This window comes from Mastomys coucha, unplaced genomic scaffold (assembly GCF_008632895.1).
Source record: "Mastomys coucha isolate ucsf_1 unplaced genomic scaffold, UCSF_Mcou_1 pScaffold13, whole genome shotgun sequence".
Taxonomy (NCBI): Eukaryota; Metazoa; Chordata; class Mammalia; order Rodentia; family Muridae; genus Mastomys; species Mastomys coucha.
The window spans coordinates 69,610,645-69,631,728 of record NW_022196895.1 but is presented as its reverse complement, the minus strand read 5'-3'; the positions used below and the strand labels follow the sequence as shown (position 1 = coordinate 69,631,728).

Genomic DNA, 21,084 nt, shown 5'->3' with positions numbered 1-21,084 from the left:
GAACTTCACTGACGGATCCATAGCTTCCATCGTTCAGCCGGCCACACCTTGAGTTTCTGGCAGGCAGGGTTATGTCAGGCCACACTTATTTATACTTCCTCTTTACTGCGGTGGGGACTATAGCAGACATGCCTATCCTTGGTCATCTAATTGCAGTCTTTCCTCACGTGCCCCGCCCTTAAAACGTTCAGAGCAGTGTGACTGCTTTGAGGGGAACAATTCGTTTTTCTGTCTTCTTAAACTTTTCCTACTCATTTCTATCTCCTTTCATTTTCTTACTCATTGTTGCCTCTTATTTACCCTTTTATCTTTAAAACACACACACACACAATTTCTATCCTTTATGTGTATATAGATTCCATTACAGTGAATAATTCCTAGCGATTACAGTTTCTGAAACAAACAAATATTCTCCAAGATCCTAGCTGAGAGTGGGAACAGATGTGGGAAGGGCTGTGCGAGTGTGGGTTCCCTGCTGCTTTCAAGGATGCGGAAGATGAACTCCTGCAGCACTTTCCCAAGAACACTGTCTATTTACGTCGACGGTGGCTCCATTAGTGATTAGTAAATTAGTGATTAGTAAATTCCCGGTAGGTCAGTAACTGGGCCAGCAGCCACGGACGACGGCACAGAATTTTACAGGAGATCTATGCACACCAATAAATACTAATCAGAAAAATACGGCGCTCCAAGAGCGACGGAGCTTGCGTTTCTTGTGGTCTCTACTCTCCATTCTCCTGTGTAGTGCGCTTCTTCCCTCACGAGAGCCCACACCACCATCACCTCCTGTCTGCTGGACTGGGGGGCCGCGCCTGCGCACAACGTCTTCTCGCGTGAACGCCCTGCGGACCTGGCCGGTGACCGGGATAAGTCAGCCTGGGAGCCGAGTGCTCCCCGGCTCCCCCGAAGCACGTCTCTCCTCCCACCGCCGGGGTCGCACGTGAGCCGATGCACGCGGCCTCAAAACACCCAGGAACCCGGCGCAGGAAGGTGCCGCGGAGAGGAACCGAGCCGAGGGCGGAACCAGGCCTGAGCCACGCCCCGCGCCAGACCCCAGCCTCCCATTGGCCCGTGTGCCTGTCCGTCAGCCTGGCAGGCCCGCGCCTCTTTTCTCCGCTACCTCTGCGAGTGTGGGGCGGGTCCCCCGCAGAGTTAGCCGGAGCTGCCGCCGGTCTGCCAGGAGCTCGAGGGAGGCCGGCAGGGCGGCGCCAGGGCCGAGCATCTCCGGCTGTAGCGCCGCGGCCTCACTGCTTGCTGCACCACCTGGCACGGGCCGGGCGTCCGGTAAGGCGCAGAGCGGGCGGCCTGGCGCGATGGGGTGGCCCCGGGCCTTTCCGCTCCGGGAACCGCGCACACCGCTTGTGTTCGCGCGTGCGGCCGGCCTGGCTGATGGACAGCGGGGCGGAGGGGAGGGGTGCAGCTCTCTCGGCGGTTCCGGGCTCGCTGGTGCCAGGACGCCCCTCTTTCCTCCTAGGACTCCAGCCAGGTGGCTCCCAGCCCTCGAGCATCCCAAGTCTCCTCTCCCTCTGCTCTAGGCAGAGGCTTATTTTGTGGTTCAAACCCTCTTTAGCAAGCTTTTGTTTCTCAACCGAGCCCAGGGAGGCACAGGAGTTGGGATGTGTGCATGTGTGTGTTCCTTATTTTAAAAGAAAGAGTTGTTGCAGGCTAGAAAGTTCCAGGATTGGCGTGGCTCTGTCCATTCTTATGAAATGGCATCTGTGCACTGGGATTGGCAGGTGACTCAAGGCTTTTCATAACCAACCCAGAGTCAGGTGTTGCGTTTGTGGCTTTAGGTTCGACTTGTTTTATTCATTTATTTATTTTGGTACTGACGATCATTCTAGAAAATGAGTATTGTTTGTGGTGAGAAGCATGATCAAAAGAACTGACCTCAGCCGAAGTGCACCTTAGTAACGTTGGATCCCTGGAATTATCCTCATAATTGCTTGTGGCAATCACTTCTAAGCAAAGCAGTTAACATCGTTGTTATTTCTGCTGGTGTAGGAATTGTTAGTAGCCATAGCAGCACTGTTGTTAGAAATGGTCTGGGCACTATTCTCTGAACAGGTTGTCTCGAGAATAACCCTCTCAGGTCAGTGCTGTTGTCTCCCAGCAAATGCTTCAGAAGGTTAACTAACATTTCAAGACCAGAGTCTTTAAGTACTAAAGGACTGGATTTAAGCCGACTTCATAGTCGCACTCTTAACCATGCATACGCCTTAAGCACTGTTTATGTTGTTAAGGGATTGCAAACTAATGTTTTATTTTTAGTTTCCAAATATTCTGGAGTTAGAGGAGAAACAGTCGGTCACATCTCCCGAATAAAGTAAAAAGTACACGTGTCTTGTGTATGACCGCTATAATTGGCTGGCTAGATACCTGCTACATGGTTTTCAGAAATTCAAGAAAACAATTTAACTTTTTAATACTGGACTTCTAAGAAATCCGGTCTGAGCCTTGGTTTGCAAGCCGAGCCTGGCTCTTTTATGAAGTTATGAAAGTTAGACACAGAGGCCAGAAATGATGAGATAATGCCTTTTCATCATTAGGCTTGCTGGACCTTGCTTTACTACGAGGTTTCCATTCGTTCTCCTCAAGCTGCTAACGAAGAAGCAGCTGAGTCACATCCTTATAAGGAGTTTAGTATACTTATGAAAAGTGCATTTCAAAGTCATAAATGACTCACCATTGCAGGGTCGTTGTGTTTTTAGTTAGTTGGTTGATTTTTAGACAGGGTCAGACATCGCCCAGGCTAGCCTGGAAGTCACTCTTGCCTGGATTCCCAAGCCTTACACACCTGAGCCTCCATACCTACTCATTTTACAGGCTCTGTCATTGTTAAATTAAAAGCTTCGTGATTCTATTTATGCCTAATTTTTTTAATGCCATTTTTGAAATTCTTACGTGTATTAATTTTTTTATATTATGTTAAATGAAAATTATAACTCATTGGGAAACAGACTAGCCATATTTGAGACACAAAGAGAACATTAAAATCTGTTAATCTTAGGGAACAAAATTTGGGCTCAGCGTTATATTTGGCTTAATTATGTTATTGAAAGTTAACTAGTTTACTTATGGCTGAAATATGCTCATATGGCTGAAACTGATCAATGTTTACAAATTTCTAAGTGAAGATCACATTATTTCTGTAGATACTGTTTAGTATTTCTTGTTGTCTGGATCTCTGTGCTGTTCATATTCTCCTTCCTGACCTAGACAGAGAATGAGGTATTTCAAGTGTTAGTCTTGGTTATCCTCATAGCCTCTTAATTTAATCATTAAAAAAAGGTTAATGCAGAAATTCCCTGGCATTTAGAATGCAACTTCTGTCCAGGTTAGCCAGCAGCGGTTGTAATCCTTAATAAGGAACATTTATACAGCACTGCAATAAAAATTTTGGATCTAATTTAAATTTAAACTATCTTAATTTAAATCTTCAGGGAGTAAAGGAAACCCTTTGAGTAGTTCCTGTTGTGAGCCTCCGAGAACTGAAACTCAGGGAGGGTGTGACTTAACTACCAAGTAGTGGCTACAGCAAGTGGCAAACCAAGGGTTTAAGTCCAGGCAGTTTGACTGTGGAGCTTGCTGAAGGACCGGCCGTTCTTTTTATTGGAAAAACCTTCAAGTCAGGCAGTGAAACTTGTAACAAGATCACAATACCATGTGTGCACATACTGTGCCACTCTGTGAGCTTGACAACTGGGTTTCCCTTTCTTTGTGTGTGTGTTGTATCTGTGAGCACTGAGTATGAAGGCCACAGCCATCCACCTCAGTCACTTCTCCATCTTATTTTCTGAGATGCGATCCTTCACTAATCCCCCGGTTGACCTGTGTCTAGATTGGCTAGCAGGCCTCCCCTCGAACAAGAACTGTTGTCTCAATCCCCTAGCCCCTGGCACTTTTTATATGAGATTGTTGGGGATTTGAACTCGGGTTCTCATGACCGTGAAGGGAGCAGTTTATTCATTGAAGCAGAAAAATGAATGTTCAAATGGAGCAGTTGGTTCCTAGATTAAACTTCAATAATAGTTTTTTGTTGTTGTTAAGTATATATGTAGAAATATGTTGTTAAGATATATGTAGATATTTGGGACTGGCCAAATGAGATTGGCATGAGATTGCCAATGTTTCTTTAAGTTAAGACCCCTCTTAAAGATGACTAGAAATCCTGCCGTTTGGGAGGCAGGAGGGCTGCTGTGATTTTGAGACCCACCTGTTCTCTTAGTGACTTTAAGACCAACCTTTTGGAACATAGCAAAACAGTGTCTTTAAGACAGCAACAAAACTCCCTGAAAAGTCCACTGTCCCTATCCTGTCCTAAAAGATAGGGTTTTACCACCAGAAAGGGAAGGTCATAAACAATAACATAAAAACAAAGAATACATTTAATATTATGAACAATGCTATTATGTCGTCCTAGTTTCTCCTTAGGTGGTCACAGGCCAGTGAAAAAGGTGACTAACCCCAAATGCCAATTCAAAGGCCATTTTGGATCTCCAGAGTGACTGCTCATGCTAAGCTTGTATTTTTCCAAGTCCACACTCAAGTTCAGGTCTCTAACTGCCAAACTTGCTCATTACACCAAGTCACAACCTCTGTTTTGTGAATAGTGTGAAAGGCTCTGGTCTCTAGTGGGTAGATAGCCTTTTCAGATGGTGACCATCTCATTTCTGTCTCCAAGATTTGCCAGTGGCTTGACAGCTGATGTACCTTCAGCTCACCTGAATCTGGGTTTGGAGATATGCATCTGTTTAGAATATGAACTCATTTAAGAACTGGTTTTAGGCTGTATACCCTGGATCTCACTGACGCAAACTTGCAGTAGCTTCCAAAAGTTGGCATAAAACATAGTGGCTCGTGGTCAAAGATGTCTGCTATTTTCAAAAGAAAATGACCTCTGATAAAAAGTACGCCAGGAAAGAAACCAAAATTTGTTATCTTAGTACTAGAGACATTTGAATGATTTGGAAGGGCCCTGAAAAGGTCTTAAGAATATGTAACGAGACCAGAATTTTAAGTTATAAAATATGAACAAGCAGATATAAGGAAAGTTCAAGTAGATGTATGGACAAATAAAATGGAAAAAGTGCCATCAGAGACAGGTAATTAGGGCTGGGGATGTAGTAGAGTTGGTAGAATGCTTGCCTAGTTTGCAGGATTCCTTGGGTTTGCCATCTGCCACAGCAGGAGATCTAGTCAGGTGTAGCACGCCTTTAAGGTGGAGGCCAGGAGATTGGAAGCTTGAGGTCTGACAGCTGAGACTTGTCTCAAAGAAAAGAAACAGAACACTAAAGATGAGAATTTAGGACAGGGAAATTGTTTAAGTAGTAATTTTATTTGGAAGAATGGGATTAAGAGGGAAAGGAAATAACTACATAAAATTTGAAGAGCCAAGTGGATCTATCCAAAGTTTCAAAGGCTATAGTTTGGAACATGAAGGGAAAGCCACCAGAAATCCAGACAGTAACTGCTATGCAGGGTGAAATAGTGCATGCCAGTTCCTGTCATTGAGCTGTCATGGTTTCCAATAAATCAAGTTTAAGGTAGGTGGAACTGTAGGTGTGATTCAAGGAAAATCTGCTTAAGTATGTAAATCCACTAATGAGGGCATAGTTAACTTTAAGGCTATGGTTTAAGTTATCTATAATCTTTTGCTTTAGGCAGAAAGATTTACTTGATTTTGGGAGGGTACAAAGTGCAACCCTACTCCTCAAAAAAGAGGGGGGAAAGATCACAAAACAAAACAACTCCCTCTCCAAAAGACATGATAGTCAGAGGGGGACTTGTAGAGGTCATGGGATGGGAAAAGGATGAGAAGGGATGTGTGCATGTGTTACCAGAACATATTACATATATGTGTAGAATTATAGTAGTTATTTTAAAGATCAAAAGAAAGAAAGAAACAAAAAACCAGGGTCACATTTACATATTCTATGAATATGATATGTATTTGTCCTGTTCTTAGCTGAGAGCTACAATTCTTGGCATTTCTTGAGTGACAGGAATGTCACCTGTTGTTCTTGGTAAGACTTTTTGATCACACCATTTTATGCTAATGAGGTAACTGGGTGGAGTTCCTGGAGAGCTCTAGGATAGAACTGGGCACTGCAGGGACTAGAGGTCTGGGGCATTCAGCCTTACCCATGACCTCTGCGAAAGGTGGGGCTGGGCATTAAGCTCTGTAAAACCTCCTGACTTGGAAGGGTTCATGCTCTTCTGAGTTGCCAAGCGCATGGTAGAGCAGGGAAGGCTGTGTATCCTACGTCTCTGAACTTTGCCCTCCACACTCTCCACCTTGCTGTTCATCTGCAGCCTTCGTAGGTCTTACAATTAAACGGTAAACATAATAAGCCTTCCTCTGAGTACTATGGAACATTCTACAAACTAAACCCTTCAGGAAGCTGTTTGTTGAGAAGGACAGGTGACAGTGTACTTGAGCATGGGTCTGTGACCTGTTGGTTGGCACTGTGTCTGTGTGATATCACAGTTGAATGGAATCTTAGGGCGTCCCTGCTGTCTGCTGTAGAATTGTTTGTATTGGAGTAAGTCCTTATATCCATCTGCTCAGTCATTTGTTGTAATTTATAGAAGAAAGATGCTTCATCATCATAGAATTGGTGCCTTAAATGTGGAAGGAGAATAAGGCGTTTTTATAAATAAATACACAGTTTTGTTCCCTAGTTGTTCTATAGGATAAGAAGTAAGTTATAGTACTTGTTTCTAGAGGAGTGGGGCGCTGCACGGAGGGAAAACAAGAAATCTCACTGTTCTCTTAATGTTGTGTCTTCAGTTTCTAATGTGTACATGAAAAGTAAATTTAAATCTGAAGAAATGAGGCTATTTGGCTATTGGATCTCCAAGCTTTGTGATCTTCAGACAGTAAACTTAGGTATCTTTAGAGATATTCAGGTCATGTATAAATAAAATTAAAATTTTAGGAATGATAAAAAATTATGTGAAGTAAAAATTTGTTTTCAGTGTGTTGTTCGGTTATATGTGTACGATCTTCACTAAACACGGAACTCTGCTTCCATCTAAAGACTTTTGCCAGTTATTCTCGCTTAAAAGAAACCACCGCCATGTGGCCGGGAATTGGATTGTAGATGGTCTTTGAGGGACTGAATGGGTCGTTTATGAAGATTTTGATTGTTTATGAAGATTTTGATTATTAGCTCTCTCTCCATCATCCATTTTTCTCTTCTCACCACTGCCTCTTTTCTGGGCTTAAATTTTTTCCCCACAGTTGACCAAGTTCCTGTGTGTCTTGGCATTTTCTGTACAATGACTTTTCACTTTCTTCAAGAAGAAAACCTCATTCACTGGTTCTTTTCTCTACATTCCCTTTTATACTTTGTTTTAAAGTTACTTGTATCTATGGCTATGTATAGCAGGTGAAACATTGTTACAAGCCTTGAGCTCTACCTTACTGGAGCACCTGCATTGCCCCACAGGATGGCAGTGTGTTGGTGGGGCCTGTAGGCCTTATGCAGATGCCCTGGGGATACTGTATTCCACCTTTCTTTCAGTTTCTGGTTCAAGGCAGAAAACGGCTTCAAAAGAGTTACTTTAAAATGTGCAGTATTGAGATGGCTCAGCAGTTAAGAGCACTGACTGCTCTTTCAGCGGTCCTGAGTTCAATTCCCAGCAACCACATGGTGGCTCACAACTATCTGTAATGGGATCAGATGCCCTCTTCTGGTGTGTCTGAAGACAGCTACAGTGTACACATAGACATTAAGTAAATAAATAAATAAATCCTTTCTTTTTCTTTTTTTTTCTTTTTCTTTTTGGTTTTTCGAGGCAGGGGTTCTCTGTATAGTCCTGGCTGTCCCGGAACTCACTTTGTAGACCAGGCTGGCCTCGACTCAGAAATCCACCTACCTCTGCCTCCCAAGTGCTGGGATTAAAGGCATGCGCCACCACCGCCTGGCTCTTTTTTTTTTTTTTTTTTTTTTTTAAAAAAAGTTCAGTATTTCAGCATCCAGGACTAAGTGATCTACCTTACTTTGAAAACTAACCTTTTTTTGAATTTGCTGATCTCTGGATTGAAATATTTGTAGAAATAATTCAGAAGTGCTGCTGCCTTCCAGGCCGATGGGGCGAGTGTGCTAGGAAAAGGTGTGGGAGATTTTCTTTCCTTCTTTTTTTTACTAGTTTATTTTTATTTTATGCGCACTGTGCCTTCCTGCGTTTGTATGAGGATGTCCGATCTTGGAGTTGCAGAGAGTTGTGAGCTGCCACGTGTGTGCTGGGAATTGAACCCAGGTCCTCTGGAGGAGTATTCAGTGCTCTTAACCACCAAGCCATCTCTCCAGCCTCAGGTGGAAGATTTTCTGTCCTCCAAATGACATGATCTGTAGCCTCTGCAGTAGGGGCCAGCAGCCTTTTCTAGGTAAGGAACCAATGAGTGGAGAGTTCAGGCCTTCTGAGCCACATGTGTCTTCTTTGTGTTCTGTGTTTGTATTTTGCATGTATGTGCTGTAATGCTATAAAAATATGAAACCCTTTCTCAGGTTAAGGACCGTGTATGAACAGGCCATGCATAGCTTGTTGCTTTTAAAAAAGTATCTTTGATTGCCAACCTACACTGAATACCATAAAACAGTATTTATTGCTTTGCCAATAAAACAGTATTGTCTTGAGACACTGGGAAGCCAGTGTCGTCTTTGATGGTAAAACTTAAAAGTGTGGTACATATTTTTCTTCACTAGAGAATTCCTGTTGTTTTGGGATCATCTCCCATGGGAAGCAGGAGGAGAAACCAAAAACTGGGAGGAAAGAAAATCCAAGAACGCCCTACTGTCTCTGTAACATCTGTGAAAGCTGGAACAGAGCTTTACTTTATTTTATGGTTGTTATTTAGGGAAACTTTTTTTAAGTTGGTCAAGCTGTGTTTTTGTTTTATTGTGTAGTTAAGCACTCCGTCGGCTTTGAACTTCTGCTTGGCAAAGGATCTTCCTGTGGTAGGAAGCTTGAAAAGAGAAGTGGAGAGGCAAAAAGACTTTGCATAAGATCACCATACTGACAAACAGGAGCTGTCCATGTAACTTCATAATTCCAGCTTTGTTTGCAGTGCCATCTCAACCTTCCGTAAGGTCTTACCATAGAATCATTGGTTATTTCAGCATTTGCCGGCGCGCTTGACACTACTATTTACATTTCTTATTTGAAGTAATTTCAGAAGATGTATTTTACACATGTATCATACCTTCTCCACCTGTAACTTTGTAACATGCATTCAAAGTGGAATATGGTACTTGTGGTTACTGTATATTTTCTTTTTTTGTTGCTGTGATCAAAGCCTGACCAAAGAAACTTACAAGGAGAGGGTAAGGACCATTGTGGCAGGGAAACATGGCAGAGTTCGAGACAGCAGGGGGAGCTTGTGACGGGGCCAAGGGAGCCGAGCGAGATGGAGGCTGCTTTCATCTTTAGACACCTTTTTCGGGGCGAGGCTGGTTTAGGACCCTAGCCCCTGCCACGGTGTCACCCAGGAAGGGTAGGGCTTTCCCACTGAATCTTTCTGGAAATGGGCTCACAGACACCTAGACGTGTGTCTTCTGGGTGATTCTAATTTCAGTCACGTTGACGGTGAAATGTAGCTCAGTTACCAAGGTCAGGAACTATAAATGTCTACCGTCAGTAGAACAGCGCCCTGTCTGTCAGCTCTCTCAGGGATGCCTTTTATTCACTGAGTCTTTGTGAGTTTCACATTATGCACCCTAATCCCACTCAGCTTCCAGGTCCTTTGGTCCTTGTAACCCCACCACCACCACCCAAAAAGGAAATTAAAAAATGAAAACAAAAACCTCCTTGTGGATGCTGTAGTGTGTCAATCTGTGTGTGTGTGTGTGTGTGTGTGTGTGTGTATGTGTATACATCTTTGCTTGCAACCATTTATTGCATTGAGTCCTTGGTCTAGTTCAAGGCCTCTGGCTTCTACACTATCCATACTAGATCCTCATGGGGACTCTTCTCAAATATCTTGTTGTTGCCCTGTGTCATGGAGATTCTGCAGCTTTGGATCTGTAGAAGTGGCCTCTTAGTGAACTCCAATAGTACATAAATGCATAAATGGGGTAGATGTTGGGGTGAGCCAACTCAAAGCCCTGCATCTGGGCCTGGGTGGAAGCTGAGTTGTTCGGCCCCCCAGTTCTTCCTCACACTACCAGGGAGGGTTCTCTAGTACTGCCCTGATGGGGCCAGCTCTCATGCCCTCCAGTGGCTCACCAGCACCCACACCTCCAGGGTCAGCTCTACTGGGCTGCTCAGGACAGATATAGGGCCCGCTTTCCCAAGTGCTACAGCCTTTGAGGGGCCAGGCCAGCTTTGCACGACCCTTGGATGTCAACATGATCCTGGGCAGTAGGGACCAGCGTCCATGGGACCTTCGGTGGTAATATGGGCCATGGGTATTGATACGGACTACTGTCTGGCCTCAGATCCAGACATGGCCCTCCACACAGGTGACAGGGGAAGCTTCTGACATGAGGCTGTTCCTTTCCACCCTCGAGTCTCCAGTTCCACCTCTCTTCACAGCGCTGAAACCACCCCACTTTTCTCTCTCCCATCTCTCCACCTGCCTTAGTTAGGGTTTTACTGCTGTGAACAGACACCATGACCAAGGCAACCTTTAGTTTAGTTGGGGCTGGCTTACGGGTTCAGAGGTTCAGTCCATTATCATCAAGGCAGGAACATGGCAGTGTCCAGGCAAGCATGGTGCAGGAGGAGCTGAGAGTTCTACGTCTTCATCTGAAGGCTGCTAGCAGAAGACTGGCTTCCAGGCAGCTAGGATAAGGGCCATTTTGTTTTGTTTTGTTTTGTTTTTTAGTATAGAATAGAGTTTATTCAGGACATAGGGAAGGGAGTTAAGAGGGTAGTAGAGACGGAGAAGGGCAGACACAGAGAGTAGAGAAGTGGCCATGGCTATGAGCATGTGGAGAGATGGGTAGGGGCAGGGGAGAGGAAGAGCAAGAGAGAAGCAAGAGTAAGAGAACAAGAGATAGGATGAGGGTCTTAAAGCCCACACCCTCAGTGACAAACCTACTCCAACAAGGCCTCACCTAGTCCAACAGGGCCACACCTGCTAATAGTGCAACTCTCTGGGCTGAGCATAGACAAACCATTACACTACCACGTACTTGCATAAAGTACGTGGGTGGGCCACACAGCTGGTAAGTGTCTCTTAGTGATGCCTTTAAACTGAAGCATTTTTCACTATGCAGTGAGCGTCCACATCTGCTTTTGTAAATGCTTAGGGTGTGGCATGGCGTGGTGCTTACTCCCATTGTGTTGTTCTCCAGGAGAGAGAAGATGTTTTCCCGGTTAAGAGCTGTTGCTGCTCCTCGCACTTTGTCCTGCCGCCGAGTGCACGTGAGGGAGAAAGGCAAGCCGCTCATGTTGAATCCAAGAACAAACAAGGTTAGTAACGTCAACAATGGTTCGTCTTCCTGGTTAAGGCTGTGCTTTTAGACCGGTCAGTCTTGAAAGTCTTGCAATCAGTGGCTCTGGAGCTGTGTAACCGAGGCCTTTGGGGGAGAGTTGCCTGTTGTATGCAGGCCGAATCTTTTCACTGGGCCGTTTCATACCTTCTAAGTCTTACTCTTCATAGCCTTGACTACCAGAAAGGGCGTGACTGCTTCCCAAGTGCTAGGTGAGTGCAGTAAAGCAGCAATAGTGTCAACGCCTCAGAGGGGTGCTATGGCCAGGACCTTTGGCAAGAGGGTTAGGTGGATTGCCCTGGCTTGGATCAGGGACTCACCCCGGGATGATTAGGCCTTTGGTTGATTGGGTAAGACTGTGAAATGAAACCCTTACTGACCTTCCAGCTCATACCCATTGTTTTGGACACAAGTCACTGCATATGTTTTTTTGGCCATTAATTCAGCAAATGCTACAAAGGAGAAATTGCCTTGACTTTTAGATTATCACTAGTAGGACAGAAGTCATCAATACATGATCCAGCCAGGCATGCCTTCATCTTTCTGTAAGCTGGACTCAGTAGGCGAATCCTGCTCAGTATTTAGTAATCATATTAAATACTAAACAGGATGAATAGGGCCAGACTTTGGGTTTTGACCCAAAGCTTGGAGCTTTATTTACTGTATGACCCTGGCATCTGAATAATCTCTCTTGGCAACTCATCTCATGTATTCTGAAAACAATAGCAGAGCGATAACTCCCGCACGTTGATGCTTCAAATGGAGGGAATGAAATGGGTTTTGACGTGCTCTGAGTAGTGCCTGGCATGGGGTTAAGTGTCTGGCAGTGATGGTTGGGGAATAGCTTAGTGGTGGAGTGTATGCTACCATGTTCCTGGATTCATTACTCAGCCCCACAAAAAACGACATTGATAAAATGCAACTCTACGGAAGTATATACACAAAACATTATTAAAATATAATTCTGAAAAGATATTTCTTAGAAAAAGCTTGTGAGATGACACATAGAGGTTATCACGATGTATGAAGTACTTCTTTTGGGAAGTGAGGCTTTGAGATTAAAGGTGTGATCTATTTTTAAAAGACTTGCCATAAAAAAAATTGCCAACCTGTTTTTTATATTGTTATTATTATTATTATTATCATTATTATTGATATTATTATTATTATTATCATTATTATTGAAACAAAATAGGAGCTGCTTAGTATAACATGTTTATAGGATTTTCAGGCCTGCAAAAGAAAGTTAGGTGTTGTGCTCCTCTGGTTAGCATGCTTGACCAGAGAATTGCACAGGCCACCAGTTAAAGGAAGCTTAGTGAGGGAGATCCCTTCTTACTTTTCTTTTGACTCCAAATATCACTTGCTCTTTAACCTATAACTCATTTCCAGTTTGGGACCAGAGCCGTAGTGTAATGGAAGAGTGCCACCATAGCATGTTTGGAGACCCCAGATCCAACACCCACATACATTACAAAGCCAGCCAGAGCTGAACACCAGCACAGATGGGAGAGTCCTTCTTCACTGAAACCTGGCAGCAGCTTTTAGCCCCTGTTCCTATGGCAGTGCCAGTTTTTTCCTGTAGACCATGTTTCCATGAGTTTATATCTTTTTATTTCCTATTTCTTTGGGGCAATACCGTTCTCTACTTTGTATCTTTTTAAATGTCTTACAGCAGCCATTTTGTGAATCTGTTGGGTTTACTTATTTTACTTATTTACTGTGTGTGTGTGTGTGTGTGTGTGTGTCTGTCTGTCTGTCTGTCTGTGCATGTGTGTGTAGGTGCTTGCAGAGGCAATGGTGTCAGAATCCTCGGTGTGTGTGTGTGTGTGTGTGTGTGTGTCTGTCTGTCTGTCTGTCTAAGCATGTGTGTGTAGGTGCTTGCAGAGGTAATGGTGTCAGAATCCTCGGAGCTGTTACAGTGGTTGTGAGTCTCCTGATGTGGGTGCTAGGAGTTGAACTCGAGTTCTCTGGAGAGCAGCAAGCCTTCTCACCTGCTGACCCATCTCTTTAGTAAACTATACCCTGCTTCTTAGACTGATAGATGTTTCTTTTTCTCTCTTTTCTTTCTTTCTCTTTGTCTTCCAATCCCAGCATGGGCCTCAAACTCTGGGCCTTGTACATGCATGCTAAGCAAGCCTCTATCACTGAGCTATGTCTCAAGTTCTACTTTGTAGTAACATTTAACTACGTATTCTTGTTATGTGTATCTAATGAAGTTTCTGGCTAGTTTGGAGGTCAGCTAATGATTAGGCAAAGCCTTAAATGACGGGAGCTAGAACCATTTAGTCTCGCATGCCCCCTTTCCTAAGGGCTCTGTTACATGGTGTGTGCATGCCTGCACCACTGAGACCCAATGTGTGGCCCCTGCTCACGTGCCTGTACCACTGAGACCCAGCGTGTAGCCCCTGCTCACATGCCTGTACCACTGAGACCCAGCGTGTGGCCCCTGCTCACATGCCTGCACCACTGAGACCCAGCGTGTGGCTCCTGCTCACGTGCCTGTACCACTGAGACCCAGCGTGTGGCTCCTGCTCACATGCCTGTACCACTGAGACCCAGCGTGTGGCTCCTGCTCACATAGCTTGTAGGTTTGCTTCTAGCTCTTTCGAGTCTTTCCAGGATGTTGTCTTCCCCCAGACACGTCAGAGCTTTTCAGTGCCTCACTCCAATAGGTATTTTATTATCTAAGCTTTTTCCTGTTCAGCTTTCCAGTTAGCTTTTTGTTTTCTCTGGGCATTATGCAGTGTTTCAAGCAGTTGCCTGAAACCAAGTCCAGCCGCTTTTCTCGGTTAAATGCTCCTTGATTGTTGTAAGCCTTTAGTTATTTTCCAGAACTAAGAAAAAAAGTTGATTCTGATCATTTGGCTAATGCTCTCACCCCTTTTATGGAGGAAAGATTTTTAGAAATCTATACCCAAGCATTTTTGCTGGGCTTATTTTAATATAATTTATCCCACAGCTAAAAACTGGAAATGGGAATGTTCTGACATAGACTAATTTTTAGCTGTTTATTGTTGGTTTCATTTATGTGTTGCATGCATCTGTATATGATAGAAGGTTTTATGAATGTTTTTTAAGCATAAATAGGTTAACAGTGTGCTTCGATCGGCAACTCTGAAGTCTTCATGGTATGGATATAGCGTAGATCCCTCATTGCTTAGAGGTGGACTTATCTAGCTTATGAGAGCCAAGAGATGCAGGGAGCACTTCTAGAACTGCCATGTTCTGCCTGCCATGTACCTCTGCCTGCCATGTTCTGCCTGCCATGTACCTCTGCCTTCCCTGGCTATCCCGATACGTCTCCGGAATGGCTATGCACAGGTCAAATTGCTTAATTACAAATGTGTGCGTTAAGTATTTAAGTGTAGCCAAGGTGGTGTGCATGCCTTTAATTCTAGCACCAGAGATGAAGAGGCAGGCAGATCTCTTCAGTTCGAGGTCTGTCTGGTTTATAGAACAAGTTCCAGGGGTATGCAGAGACTCTATATCAAAAAAAAACAAAAAACAAAAACAAAAACAAAAAACAAACAAACAAGACCTAAGGGTGGATACCTTAGGCTGTTGTCCAGGTCTTACAGTAGATCACATTTCTCTGTGAGAGGCGCTCTTGACAAATACCCATCAGTATGCGATGTCACCAATCTCAGAGCATTTTGAAATGCCTGGAAAGTGTCTTTTACTTTTCAGAATTTGCCCTTGAATTGTATTTGAAAGGACAGTGCTACTGCTGCTGTAGTTACTACTAACTTTAATTCTTTATTTCTGTTTTTAGGGGATGGCGTTTACATTACAAGAACGACAGATGCTTGGTCTTCAAGGCCTTTTGCCTCCTAAAATAGAGACGCAGGATATCCAAGCCTTACGGTTCAAGAAAAACTTGAAAAAAATGACTAACCCGTTGGAGAAGTAAGAATTGATTGACTTTTTATATTGGCAGTCTTATTTTAGAATCATGGCGTGATGACGGCACAAGATGTATGCACTCACGTGGTGATGTCACACAGTGACGCTGTGCTTATGTCGCTTTCCTCCTGTGACGCTCGTGTCCTGGTCACTTCAGGATGTGCTTGCCAGGGATCACTGTGGTAGAATTTGGCCAGAGTAAGTTTTGTGCTAGTAATAACGACTTGCATTCACATTCTGTGTGTGATTAGAACATTGGAAACGTATCATCGCTTTGCTCACATTTTATTCCACGGCTTTCATTGATCTCCCACTTTGTGTGTGACATTCTGCTAATAGATGGAATCCAGGGATAAGTGGCAATATCTGCTAGTAGAGACTGTACATTTTTTAAAAAGATTTATTTATTTATTTATTTGTTTATTTATTTATTTATATGAGTACAGTGTCACTGTCTTTAGACACTCCAGGAGAGAGCATTGGATCCCATTACAGATGATTGTGAGCCACCATGTGGTTGCTGGGAATTGGAACTCAGGTCCTCTGGAAGAGCAGTCAGTGCTCTTAACCACTGAGCCATCGTTCCAGCCCTGAGACCATACATTTTTGAGGTTGTATGGGACATCAAATAGTGAGGGAATAATCTTTTACAAATAGGTTCCATCTGTTGACAACTGACCTGCCCTCTTGATAGCCCAGTGGCTAACCCAGTGAATAGCACATAGCCGTGCCTCCCAAGTGTTCAGCTGCGGATAGCTAAGCTATGACTGTGTTCTATCTGGACTGCAGTGTAGATTTCTGCACGTGTGGAATCGACACATGTGTAGATGACACAGTGTAGATTAATGTGGAATCTATTCTGAAAGCATGAGAGGCATGTGGCCCAACTTGAGGAATCAGGTAAAACTTCCTGAAGGTCATGATATCTGAACTAAAGTTTAAAGTGTGTTGTTAACAAAGCATCAGGATGAGAAAGGACAAGGAAGGGCAGGTTGGGAGCGCAGTCAGAGTTCAGGACTGACTATCTGTTGGGGTAAATGTAGACATTGCTGACCTGTGAGAGTAGTGTCGGTGATGTGCTAGGACAGGACAGTTGCATTGAGGCGTGGGTGGGCAGGAGAAATGTAAGCTACCCTGAAGAGATTCGAGTGGGAAGGGAGAAAGACAGTGGACTATAAAACTTGTGGACCTCTGCTTAAATCGGCTCACTGGAGGGAGACGGTGAACATGTTCATAGTTGCACAGGAGAGACTCCCGAGAGACTACTGCCATGGAAAGTTTCCAGAGGAAGGCGTAGGCTCAAGTGCAGAGGTAGAAAGGCTCCATTAATCCAGAGGGAAATGAATACGGATGTTAAGGGTAGGTGTACCAGCAACGGCTCTGAACGCGTGCCTGGTGACTTGGGTTTTCTGTATGAGCCCGAATGTGAACGCCCCAGATAAAATGTGAAAAGGTCTAAGGGCAAACCGAGAACACCTTCTTAGTCAGGAAGAGACACTCGGTTGTGAAGTAGAGCCCCTCAGCGACAGCTTAGAAAAGAGCAACCCTGGCACTGTGGTCCATGACACATACCTCTCACATGTGGCAGCACTTGAGAAACTGAGGCAGAAGGACCAGGATCAGAAGTTGAGAACGAGCCTAGGCTATGTAGTGAGAGCCACCCCTGGAGGCCTTGTGGAAGGATCTCATTTGCTATGCTGTTGTGTAACAGCAGTGGGTTTTGGTTTTGTTTTTTTTTTTTTCTACAGAAAAGGAGAACTGTAGTGTCCGGTCAGGTGTTGGCATTGACCCAGGATTCTCACTGTAAAGTGAAATTAAGCCTGCTTGTAAGAAGTTGAGTGTGAGATTGGGGATGGGGACACACACTCTGGTAGGGTTGTGGAGTGGTAGAGACGTGTGCAGCTGTAAGCAGATGCTGAGGGATTGCTCAGAGACAGAACCCCAAGATTCACAGTGGTAGATGGGCTGTAGCCAGGTAAAGTGGGAGCCATGGACATGCTGAAGGAGGTAGGGAGTTGAAAACATTAGGAAGTGAGGCCATGAATAGCGAGTCTAATGGCGACTAATTCAGGGAAACAGGCAGGCTGTGGTCAGTGTGGAGTTCAGGGCAGCTGTCAGCCCTAGGTAAGAGCAAGATCACGGTGAGGCAAACAGAAGTGTGAGTAAAGGTGAGAGTGGCCGCCTGAGGAGGCCCAGGATTGGCCAAGTTTCCCCTCCCATGCCTAATGGATCAGCTGCTTTTTCCATTTTATAGCCCGATGGCTTTTGGTTATGTCCCTACAGTGAGGAGAAATCTTTTCTTTATTTTATTCTACCTATTTATGTCATCTTTGTCCCTAGGAGCAATGCAGTTCATTGGCATAAATGGTTTACTTATATATTCATCCAATAAAATATAGACATACCAAAGTCTTAGCCTAAGACAGAGTGAGGTGAATGTGTGTGTGGTACACCCAGCCTACCAGACACGGCTCAGCAGCCCAGGCCGCTTCAGAGCAAACTTCTGACCCCTCGGTTGAGTGGCTACCTGGAAGCTGTGGCTCACTGTAGCTGCCCAGCATGAGCGAGAACATTTGCATATAGCCTACACATATATCCTCTCCTTTACCAATAATCACTTCCTTATGGTGAGCCAGTTTAGAATTTTTTAAAAAAAAAAGTATAAAAGGAGTGTAAAGTTGAATACACAAGAAATCATAGGGTAGTATGGGAGCAGAACACAGGAAAGTTAAGTGTGGAAGTGGAGGGATAAGAGAAGGGACTGGCCTCTGAGCTACATTAAGAAACATGAGTAAGGGACTGTTCCGAGGCTATGAGATGCACGGGCTCCAAGGTAAGAGTTAAGCATAAGTCAGTATAGAGGACACGAGGCAGATTGGAGCAAGGAAGGAGGGCTGTATACAGACTAGGTCGTGGTGTAGACTGGATGTGGGGAGAAGAAATGGCCGTATTTGAAGGACACATGCAGTTGTATGCTTTAGGCCTCCGTGATCTACATTGGATTGTAGTCGGAGAAAGGTAGGAGAAGAAATTAAGATGGCCTCCAGTTTGACTCGTCCTGTCTCGGTGTTGCTTCTGCTCCATGTATGGAAGAATGCGTAAACCACAGTTGGATTCTCAACCCTTTCGTACGGAACTCCAGGGCCGCACGTGTGGAGTCGGCACTTGCATTAGTTTCTTCATGTCACTGTCTCCCTGCTGCTGGCTCCTTAGCATTTCCAGGCTCTTGTTATCATGCACCATTTAAGGACGTCTGGGTCTTGCTAATTTTTACTTCTGATTGTTTCAGAATTATAACTTAGGGTTTTGGTATGGTTTCGTTTGTGAGGGGTATGTGTGCATGAGTGTGCCTGTGAGCTCAGTTTTAAACATTTAGGTTAGCTTTCAAAAGTCAACATTTTCAGTGTGATTCAGGCTAACTTGGATGTGATTTGCTGTGCTTAATTTCAGATACATCTATATAATGGGCGTCCAAGAAAGAAACGAGAAACTGTTTTATAGAATACTGCAAGATGATATTGAAAGTCTGATGCCAATTGTGTACACACCAACAGTTGGTCTTGCCTGTCGTCAATATGGGCACATCTTTAGGAGACCTAAGTAAGACTTATTTTTAAATACAAATATATTTTGATTATGGTGTAAGAAAAAAAATCATTCTGTGACATCTAATTAGATTTCTGTGTGTTGGGGGATATTATCCAGCCATGTTTCTTGCCTCATAGAAGCCTAATTTGTATTAAAAGATATTAATAAAAAGTCAACGTGTCCATATCTATTGTTTTTGTAGAAGCCATTCACTTAACCAGCTCCTACTAGTTACTGCCATTATTAGAGGAGTTGTGTATTAGCACCAGAATTACTGTTAAGCCTTTTGGTAGTTTGCCAAATTGGGATTGGCTTCTCATTTATCAGCTTTAATTTCTGATGCTTCTCTTCCTCCCCTTTAAAAGAAAAATTAGCTTTCATGAATTTTAAAATTCAGACTGTTGTAACTTTATCAAACATTTTAGTAGGAAGAGTTACTGCCTGGGCCTCTGGCTCAGGCCCTTGAGTAAGCACATGACTGCTTGTCAGCCAAGGGCGAATGATCCCATTGAACACCATTGGGAATGATGTGCTTGGATCTAAGACTATTTTTCAATTTTTCTGCCCCTTCTAATCTATTGATTACCTTAACCCTTGTTTTTTCCATGGCCAGCTCGTGCATTGATAATCAGTGTAGGCATTCAGACAGGGCTGAAAGTGGCTCTCAGCCCCCGAATCTCATCTGAAGGCTCCTCTCAACTTCAGAGTGCATAAGATGCTCCCGTTGAGTTATTTAAAAGACTGACCCCTGGCGACTCCTCCCCACCCCCAAGATTCCATGAGGAAGCTCTAGCAGCTGAAGTTAGTGAGCACCTTCTTATGTGCTCTCATGTGGCAGGTGCTCCTGGCAGACAGTGAGACACACTGTTTCACCTAACTCTCTGGTGCTGTCACCACAGTATGTAAACCATCTCCAAAGGTAGCCTAGCACACCTGTGCGCTCTTATTAGAGTGTTTCTCAGCTCAGGTTACAGGAGTAAAGCAGCCGGGCAGTGGTGGCGCACGCCTTCAATCCCAGCACTTGGGAGGCAGAGGCAGGCAGATTTCTGAGTTCAAGGTCAGCCTGGTCTACAGAGTGAGTTCTAGAACAGCCAGGGCTATATAGAGAATCCCTGTCTAGAAAAAAAACAAAAAACCAAAAAACAACAAAAGGAGTAAAGGAACCTGGAAACACCCTGCTCAGCCCTCGCCCTCGGGGTGCCTGAGTCAGTCAGGCAGGCGTGGGCCCAGGTGGAGTTCAGAGAGTCCCTGCTGTGACTTCAGCATGCACCGTCCCGAGGATGAGGACTGACAGGAGATGAGACATTATGGGGCAGAGCTTTGGATCATACCATTAATCCATTGTACCCAATGTAAGAATATTTACTTTATTTTCCACTTAGGTGGTTATAATGTGGACACATTTCTCTTTGGGGATATTAATCACATTAGTTAACAATAATCTTTGCTATAGCTGTTCTGTAAGCAACGTAATTATCATTTGAAAGAGTTGAAATGTTTGGAAATAAATCAGTGCTTGGAAATTAAACCATATCTTGATTTTTATTGAAATATCTAAGTATCCCAATTATGGACAGAAACATAGGAAAAAACCCAAAAAACTGTCATGAAATGCAAAGGTGTTTTTGTTCTATTGCAGGGGATTGTTTATTTCAATCTCAGACAGAGGTCATGTTAGATCAATTGTGGATAACTGGCCAGAAAATCATGTTAAGGTACTAAGAGCACACCCTCCCTCTCACAATGCCTCCTCTCTCCTTGTAAGTCAACTCTCAATTGCCAAGGACAAGCTCCCCTTGTTGCTCTGCTTATTTACATGATGTCTGTGCAAATGTGTGCTTTGTGTCTAAGGAGATGCTGCGAGCATCCTTCTGAGGTGGGTCAGGGGACAGCGCTTGGCCCTGAGAAAGAAGTTGAGACTAGTGCACAAGGCGAGCCTGGGCACTTTACTTTCCTGGTAGAGAAAATCAGATGTTCCACCAGGTGTGCTGGTGCAGACCTAATCCTCACAATACACTTAATCCCTCAGCAGGGAAAGGAGGAGGTCAGAAGCTTGAGTAAGGCCATCCTGGGATCCATGAGACCCTGTCTCAAAGAAGGAAAGGAGATGACTTAAGTCCTGGGTAGTAGTTAATGTGCTCGCGCT

At 44.2% G+C, this 21,084-nt stretch overlaps 1 protein-coding gene across 4 annotated transcripts in view; it reads left to right on the top strand.

Moving 5' to 3' along the window:
* The first annotated feature begins 1,160 nt into the window (after nucleotides 1-1,160).
* Me2 (malic enzyme 2) overlaps nucleotides 1,161-21,084 on the top strand; it is a 50,924-nt gene continuing 31,000 nt past the window's right edge. The window contains exons 1-5 of one of the 4 annotated variants that reach the window (XM_031366006.1): nucleotides 1,161-1,284; nucleotides 11,307-11,424; nucleotides 15,220-15,353; nucleotides 18,801-18,950; nucleotides 20,578-20,653. In XM_031366006.1, the coding sequence (XP_031221866.1) occupies nucleotides 11,317-11,424; nucleotides 15,220-15,353; nucleotides 18,801-18,950; nucleotides 20,578-20,653 (468 nt within the window). In that variant the 5' untranslated portion in view covers nucleotides 1,161-1,284; nucleotides 11,307-11,316. Of the gene's footprint in view, nucleotides 1,285-6,582; nucleotides 6,704-8,371; nucleotides 8,396-8,897; nucleotides 9,094-11,306; nucleotides 11,425-15,219; nucleotides 15,354-18,800; nucleotides 18,951-20,577; nucleotides 20,654-21,084 lie in introns of those variants that run through there. The other 3 variants (XM_031366008.1, XM_031366009.1, XM_031366007.1) reach the window with 3 other exon arrangements.